This window comes from Piliocolobus tephrosceles, chromosome 1, assembly GCF_002776525.5.
Source record: "Piliocolobus tephrosceles isolate RC106 chromosome 1, ASM277652v3, whole genome shotgun sequence".
NCBI classification, from domain to species: domain Eukaryota; kingdom Metazoa; phylum Chordata; class Mammalia; order Primates; family Cercopithecidae; genus Piliocolobus; species Piliocolobus tephrosceles.
The window spans coordinates 155,634,609-155,642,924 of NC_045434.1; the positions used below are offsets into that span (position 1 = coordinate 155,634,609).

An 8,316-nucleotide genomic window follows, 5' to 3' on the forward strand; every position below is an offset into this window, starting at 1 on the left:
GCTAGACTTCTGAATGCTCACCTGTCACTTGATCCATGGATCACATAGGCTCATGCTGACTGACTTCTGCAAAAGGATGCCCACATGGGCAGACATTTTAATCTGTTTTGTTCACTACTGAGCTTATAGCACCTAGAACAATGCCTAGTGTGCATTTGATACAGAATATTTGACGAATAAATAAACAGTTCTAGACCAGGAGTTGCAGAAGATGGTTGCCATAAATGCACTTTTTGTGTTCCGGTACAGGAAAGAGGCAAAACAAAATTGTGGATGCAAAATAAAAATAGAGAAAAATTAAACTAATAAAAGGCAGATAGTAATGCATTTGAATTATTTGTGTGTCAGGGATGAATATATTTTGAGATGAGAGGAAAAGCAGTCAATCATTAGAATTCAAACCTTGGAGCGAGTAGATGTGAGGAATCCCAATCATTCAGCAAATGCCAGAGACTGTTAAAGCTGGAAGTTCTAGAGGTATGGCAGATCAATTATCTCATTTTGTTTGCAAGGAAACAGAGCCCAGGAATGTAAAGTAACTTTCTCATGGCATACAGCCAAGCAGTCACAACACTTAAACTCAAACTCAAGTCTAACTTCTGGGTTCATGTTCTTTTTACCAAAAAGTCCAACTGCATAAAATCAGCTAACACATTGAGCGCCTAAGATTAACAAATTCTTTAATCAGGAGTAATTTGCATCTGAAAAATCTCATATACCATGACATCGCCACTGTACACACAAATACATAGAACAACATTACACTCATTTACATTCATTCATTTGTTTAAAAACACTTTCCGAGATTCCAAGTCAAACCTGCTAGCTTTGTAAGCCACCATTTTCAGGCTTGGTCATAAACCAGAGAAAAGCAATGAGAGCCCAGGAAGGGAAAGGTGGGATGGAAAAATGAGAAAAATAGAGAAAGGAAAGGCAGAAATGCAAGGAAGGCCAAAGAAGAGAGATAAGAAAAAAAGCATCCAGGATATTGACAAAACTGACTCTGGGAATTCTTTGAATGGTGGTGCTACAATGTGCCTTTTTTCACTACGAAATCATTTCCTAGGAACTCATCACCAAAACAATTCAACATTTTAAAATGAACTATTTCTTTTTTTTGCATTTCAATATATATTATCTGTTTCTCACAATTTATCACTGCAGAATATTGTCTTATTTCCTGATTGTTTCATGTTTATTGATTTTATTTCTCCAGTGAGAATACACATTTGAGCATTTTTTTCTTATGTCCATCATAATGCCCAAAATAATACCTAATAATGGATAGTATACAGTTATCTGAGTCATTTATATCTAGTTTTGTTCACTTATTCAATTAATAAACATGTTAAGTATTTATAGTGTGCCAAGAGCTAAGGATACAGAGGTGAACATGGTAGACCAGATTTTTGCCCTCGTGGAGCTTACTTCTGAATGAGAGATTCAGCCCATGCATTGAAAGCAGCCACAGGCCATAAACACAGCTCTGAGGAGACGGAGCGGGCTGAGATGGACTCAGTAGCCCAGGATATATGTTTGAGATGACAAGGATGATAGCAAAGGCTGCCTGAGGAGGTGGCAGTTTTGCTGGGACCACAAGAGAATTGGTAACTCCATGACCTGCAAAATGAGTGTTTTAGGCAAAGAAAAAGCCCTGAGGCATGAAAGTGTTTATTCTAAACACCAGAAGGGAAGCAGTATGGCTTTCAGTGTCAGGGAAGTATTTGATGAGCTTGAAAAGCCACAGCAGGCCAGAGCATGCAGGGTCTTGTAGCCTATGGATTTTAAGAGAAATGGGAAGATATAGAAGTTTTCTTAAACAAGGAAGGCGTGTGATATAAAGTATTTAATTCTAGATGCCTAATATCTTTCTAATATCAGATCTTTCTAATATCTTGCAGATGTAGTTAACCAACATACAAGTTCCAAGATTAGAGGCCCATCGCTTCCCAAGTCTAAATGCACTTCTCCAATCTCTCTCCCATGGAAAGCTTGCCATTGTGTGCCCATACCTACATTTGGTAGTTAGCACACAAACCTGCGAGACCCAACACCTCTGCCTCACTCTACTTTTTCCTGCTTTTACTATGCTCTTGCTTTTTCTATTATACCTATGACCTCTTTCTTATTCAGTTAATTTCTCCAAATGGGACTTATTCAGACATGTGAGCCCAAATTCATTATAATCCCTTATCATTTTTCTCTCTTCCAACTCCTTTAGAGTTATCTCAGTAAATTCTCTCTCCCACTTTTAATTCAGTCTGTGAGTTTACATCATGACTTTACTCATAATTTAAAAGCAGTTGGTATGATAAAATTGAATTGGGAAAAGGTAAGCTACAAGTATGAAAGTAAAATTGAGCATGATTGAAAAATCCAGTGTCATGAGTATCTAAAGCTTCTGAAAATACGTAGCTCTTCATTGCCCTCCAATTAAAGCTTCTTTCCTTCAAACAGCAACATTCAAAATTAAAAACACATTTAATGCCATAATTTTCTTCTGTTTAATTACTATGGGAACCATACTCTTCTTTACACATTTTATAGCAAATATTTGTATGTTAACTAAATATTGGGTTAATAGCCTTTGATGGACTTGTGCGAGACTCTATTATTTGTATCATTATTCCTACAGGAAAACAGGTTCCAAGTAACCAACTCACAAACAAACTTTCAGGAACACAAAATTGTGAGTTGGTAACTTCCTGTATCTTGTCTATTTGAAACATGGATAGTGTATGTGCTACATCCAACAGAAAGTATGATCCAGAGTCTTCTAGTAAGGTTTATCTAATTTAATTTTTTTAAAGACTCCGTATTATTTTTAGAAGTTTAATGTTGACCCCTCACACTTGGATGGGAACATATACATCTAAAGAGGTTCTTTATGACACAGAACACTGGAGAAGATGAGAAATTACACAAGTGATGGAACATATATTAGAATCTTGTATCTGCACGTTTAGATTTTCTAAAGTAATTTCATTATTTAAAGAAGAGAATCAGTAGGAAAATTAGAAGCATTCCCTTTAAAACTTCTTAACTAACTATGAAATGAACAGCTCCAGATTCAAGATGTCTTGCTCTTTTCTGACCAAACCAAAGAATTTTCCAAATGTTATTTTAGTAAAACCCTGTTTCTAAATAGGAAAAGAAGAAGTTCTTAGTGTTTATAAGGTTTATTGCAACAACAGAAATTCAGTTACTTTTGAATTATGCAAAATTTTTTAAATAATGATTTTGGACATAAAAGGCATTAATAAGAAATTAAAGAGTATGGTTCTGTGAATATTCATATTTAAAACAGAGAGACACAGAATATGCAACCAAAGGCACTACGGCCTATTTTTCAATTAGGTTAACATGCCCAACCTGAGGCAAAGTGAAACTAAGAGTTTCCTAGAGGGTCAAAAACATGAGCTTTGTGGTTAAATGGATGTAGGTTCAAATTCCACTCCACCATTTTTTTGCCTCAATGCATTATTTTTACTTTTGAAATGTAGAAAAAGACTGAAAAAAGCATTGTATATACAATATACTTATTTTCAGGTTATTATGAGTAGTAAATAAAATAAAATATATTAAATTACCCCAAATATTATAATTAAACCCAGTAATCCCTTCAAAATATATGCTTGTTAATTTTTTAAATTATCATATAAAATGAAACCATTGGCACCTAGAAACTTATCTTTCTAGTATAGCACCTAAGAGCCTGAATATGGAACTAAAAATGCAAAACGCCTTCACTCGAGCCTATGTGAACAAGGAAAGTACTTTCTAGACATCCTCACAAATAGACAGATAGTCCAAGAAATTCTGACTTAGTTCCAGTTGTCTTAGAAAGGATAGCTAAAGAATGCCATTTGCAAACTTTAATAATAATATATCAAAAAAATAGTCCTTGAATAGTTGCCCTAACCACATAGACTTCATTGCAAGTTTAGCCAGTATGTACACTCCTTAGTTAATAATTCCCTTTACTCATCATCTTTCCCTTCATATTTATACTTCAGAAGGCTCCAGATCATGTGGCTTTCTTTAGAAAGGAAACAACCCAATGCCAACCACTGTCAAAAGAGAAGTATGCAAGAAGCAACAAATCAAGTCCCTTAAAAATATGTTTTTTAATTAAAATACGTTAAATGAACCATGGAGCCACAAACTACTAATCACCTGCTTGTGGTCCCTGGGGAATTATTTCGTTGACTTCCACGATATTAGGATCACTGAGGAGGTAGTAACATTTACCATCTATGATAAGATGGATTTCCAATAGGCATTGAATGAAAGGAGCCTATATCCTGTTCCTCACAAACAAAACGTAGTTTACTATGACCCATTCTGCTGAATATTTGTTTACTCTTGCTTTACACAAAGTAGAGAAGTGCCTTTGAAAAGTTGCCATGGCCATGTTTTTTCTGAGTAGCAGACTAAAACACTTTAGCAATATAGAAATGTACATCCACATGAGTGCAAATATATGTTTTCTTCCTTTCCAGAAATGTGTTTGTGTGGATGACTCTATGTGAGTGTGTGAGAAACACTACTTGAGGAGAAATATGATTTTAACTAGATGTTTGGTGGCACATTCTCAGAGCCTACTGATGTTTCAACAAAGAGCTGCAATGGCAATTTTGGGGTTCCTTTGGTGAGGTTCCTTATCTTTCCAACGATATTGTGGTAGATGTACAGAGCCTGGCAATCTCTAGAGATTAGTTAAGTGGAAATAACAATTATATACCACACCTTCAGAATAAGAGCAATTCAGAGGTGAAATTCTGCCATGCAATACCAGAAACATGAATGTATATAGCCAAAAAGACTGTCAATTAAGTTGGAAGGCAACTGATAGCAAATTGATTTTTGGTTAAGTTCGTATTTGCCTTTCTAAGGTCACTGAACTATTAAGATAATAAGGCTTAAAAACATTTAAGTAGGAACTATGGGTAGAAATAAATGTTAATTTCATTTAGCTATTTAAGCCAGTGAGAACACCTGTCCAATTTCTCTAGCAAAAGATCTGGTGAAAGACAACTGTATCCATAGTATAACCTCTAATTCATACCAGTGCTAAGATAACATCCTTCATTAGATAAATTTGGCAAACCCAGAGCAATAGTGTTAATTCAGCTCCAGCACAAGTCTTTGTTGCAGTTCTCATTTTGGTTTAGGCAGCCTGGATAAGCTTATCACAGGGCTTTGAACTGGCATTCTTGGATGGCATAATAGACCATATTACCGAGAGAATCATTAATGAGCATCAAAAAACGTTACAACCTTCAAAGAAGATACTTTAGTGCCATGGTTTGCAAGGCAAGAAGTAAAAAGAAAGAGCATCCAATTCTCTATGCAAGACTGAAATCTAATCAGAATGTGTGCAGATGCATTTTTAAGACATGCTATATGAAATTGAGCTGGAGAAATACAGTACCTCTACAGGCAAGATTTTTTTTCTGAAGAAGATAATCCACATGAGTTTTTAATTGAAAAGTGCATCAATAATACTCTTTCTGTTTGTCTTGCCTTGCTATTCAAAGATTAAATTCATTTTGAATTAATGAAAATGACTTAATCTGAGAGTGTTAGCAATCTCAATTTATTTAGGCCTGGATTTGAAGGACTAGCTTGAGAACCTTTTGCAAACAAGACTCAGCTCCATGACAAAATCATACCCAACCTCTCTTTTAAGACTATCTTCTAAAATCTGTGGGTTTTGACTCTAGAATTCTTCACTCCTCCAAATCACATTGACAATGTTTGACATGATGACAGGGAGAGCAAAAAGAATTCATTTCTGCCAAATAAGTACAGGCTACACTGCTGTTTTTAAGAAACCATCCTCTTCTTATTCCATTTTGGTAAATTTCTAAGCAATAGTTAAAATCCGTAGGACAAACCTTGGCTTAAGAGGTGGCCTCTCTGCCATTTTCATGGCTGATTTGAGACCCATTATGCACTCAATTCTGCATTGTGAAATCCAGGCTGGGGACAAATTTCTGCCTGTCATCTTAGGAAAGGCCAGGAGTTTTGCACCATCCTATAGTGTGAAAACAGAAAATCAAAGCCTGCATAGAGCTGTTCGCTTCTTTCCTGATCAGCTTGCTGCTTTTTTGAGACAATCTTGGCTGTCACAGTTTCAGGTTGGGAAGGGTAATTTAGTAGAATAAAATATAGTTTAAATAGCATCTCCCCAGGGAAAGTTCCTCCTTACACTCAATATTGAATATACAAAAAGATCATCAGCAAATAATCATTTGATGCTTGGCTAAAAACCACCGGACAGGGAAAGCATTTAGGGAGCATAAAATTCTTTTTTAACCTAAGAGGACCCCGAATCAGGAGGCAAGAGGCCCGGGTATTTTCCTTATATTTTTCATTCTGTTGCAATTACATTCTCATACAACTACAGTTTACGGACCAAATTTGCTGCCCTCCTATCCCAATAATATGATGTAAACTGCAGAGATAAAAATACATTATAAGAATTTTTATAATTTTTAAACAGTTCACTGAAGATGTCTGTATGGATAACTCTGTTAATGACCTCTCCTGTCTAATGTCAATTTCAGAAAACAAGTTTCCATTGTAAATGTTTAATCAGTGTAGTCCCAGGAACCCAGAACAGAAAACCTTATCTTCTTGCCCAACTTATTTGCTCGCAAGCTCTTTCCTAGCTCCATCTCAGCTCCCTGCAAACACTTTAGGCTTTTCTCTCTCAAAGGAGCTGGGAGCTCTGTAGGTTCTGAGCTAGGCAGCAGCCCTGTGGTTTGATTCCATTAGTCTGAGCCCAGATCCACTGCAAGCAAACTGCAGCATTTCTGCTTGCAAAACCTTGGCAACCAGGTTCTAGAACCGCCACATACACTGGCTGCACATATTCTTTAATGCTGTTCCGCCCAAACCTTGCTTGAAGCCAGTCAACCACAGCCGAAAGCATCCTACCTTCCATCATGGTGGCAGAATTGCATTCCTTAATTTCCAAGGAGTCTGAAAAAACACAGGAGGATACGATTCCAGGTCCCAGCTAAGTCCTCACCACGCCGCTGCTGAGGTCTATTGCGTCCACTGCGGAAGCCAAAGGAGATAAGTGTTAACCCAAAAGACAGGCCATGGATGCTGCTGGTGCTGCTTCACCTACAGGCAGGCTACCAGGAAGATGCTGAGAGAAAGGGAGAGGAACGGCAAGCCGGCCGAGCTGCACCGCCTGCGCTGCCTCGGCCAATCCCTTCAGCTTTGGACCGCGTCACATGGTAGCCAGCCTGCATCTCCTGACACAATACCCCCGGAGAGCACACAGAACCTATTTCCCGTCCCCATTCCCCTCCACCCCCATCGCCTCCCGTTTGTCACCAAATACACAGCCCCTTCCCCACCTGGTGACGCACTTCCCCCGCCCCTCCTCGTCGTCTCCTTAAGCTTACAGCAGCGGCTGGGTGCCCGAGATTAATTCCAGGGGCTGCCACCTTAACAGGGGACTCTGGCGTAAAAGGAGCACCTAAGTGGCTCGCTGCGGAGGGGATTCTTTTCTTTTTCTTTCTTTCCTTCTTTCTTTTTTTGTTTTTTTTTTAAGAAAAACTTAATAATTCCGTGCAGCCTGAAATCTTAGCAATACACTTTTAAGCTCCCATTCCGGTGTCCTTTTACCCTGAAGGAATTCCAAATGTCAGTGTCTGTGGCTTCCGTGCACATCTGTGCGCCTCTCTCTCTCTCTCCGTCTCTCTTTCTCCCCTCCCACCCTTCATTCAAGAGAGAAAAATCAATCCGACTGACGTCACATCATAAACAATTATCCCCAAAAGGATGATGCAGAAGAAATTTCACCCCAGTTGCTTTCGTGAGAGCCAGGGAATTAATTGCGCATGACATGCCGAAGGGCTGGGAACTGTCATTAAAACAAAGAAACAAAAGAACCCACCCGAGTGGGGCTCTGGAATCAAACTGGCAAAGCTTGAGATCATTTCTGGGGCGGGAGGCTGGAAAGGGGAGCAGGCAGGGAGCGGAAGCCTGAGCCCGACCAAAGACAGCTGTGCACGCCGGCTCCCTCCCACTCCAACCTGGGCACGCCGGCCGGGCTACAGACGGGACCCTGCGGGGCGCCCTTCGACGACAGAGTTCGAGTCCCGCCGCCACCGAGTCCTCCCTGCCAAGCGCACACGGAAACTGCCTCGCTTCCCCAGGTGGCGAGCTTTTCTCGCAAACGACTGGGAGTGCAGCTGCCAACTGCAGTCTCTGTAGGAAACAAACTTTCTTGTAAATGACACGTTTCTCCGCAAGCGCCTCCTGCATCTGGAGTCGCCTTCAAGCCCATTCATT

At 39.2% G+C, this 8,316-nt stretch overlaps 1 protein-coding gene across 20 annotated transcripts in view; it reads right to left on the reverse strand.

Annotated features, from left to right (window-relative positions):
• Nucleotides 1-7,965, reverse strand: part of SGIP1 (SH3GL interacting endocytic adaptor 1) — a 224,350-nt gene extending 216,385 nt beyond the window's left edge. For 8 of the 20 annotated variants that reach the window (XM_031933936.1, XM_031933934.1, XM_031933926.1 and 5 more), the window contains exons 1-2: nt 7,648-7,729; nt 6,946-7,068 (exon numbers count right to left, since the gene is read on the reverse strand). In XM_031933936.1, coding sequence (XP_031789796.1) covers nt 6,946-6,955 — 10 coding nt within the window. In that variant the 5' untranslated portion in view covers nt 6,956-7,068; nt 7,648-7,729. Of the gene's footprint in view, nt 1-6,945; nt 7,191-7,376; nt 7,731-7,918 lie in introns of those variants that run through there. The other 12 variants (XM_031933920.1, XM_031933923.1, XM_031933928.1 and 9 more) reach the window with 7 other exon arrangements.
• Between the last annotated feature and the right edge of the window lie 351 nt (nt 7,966-8,316).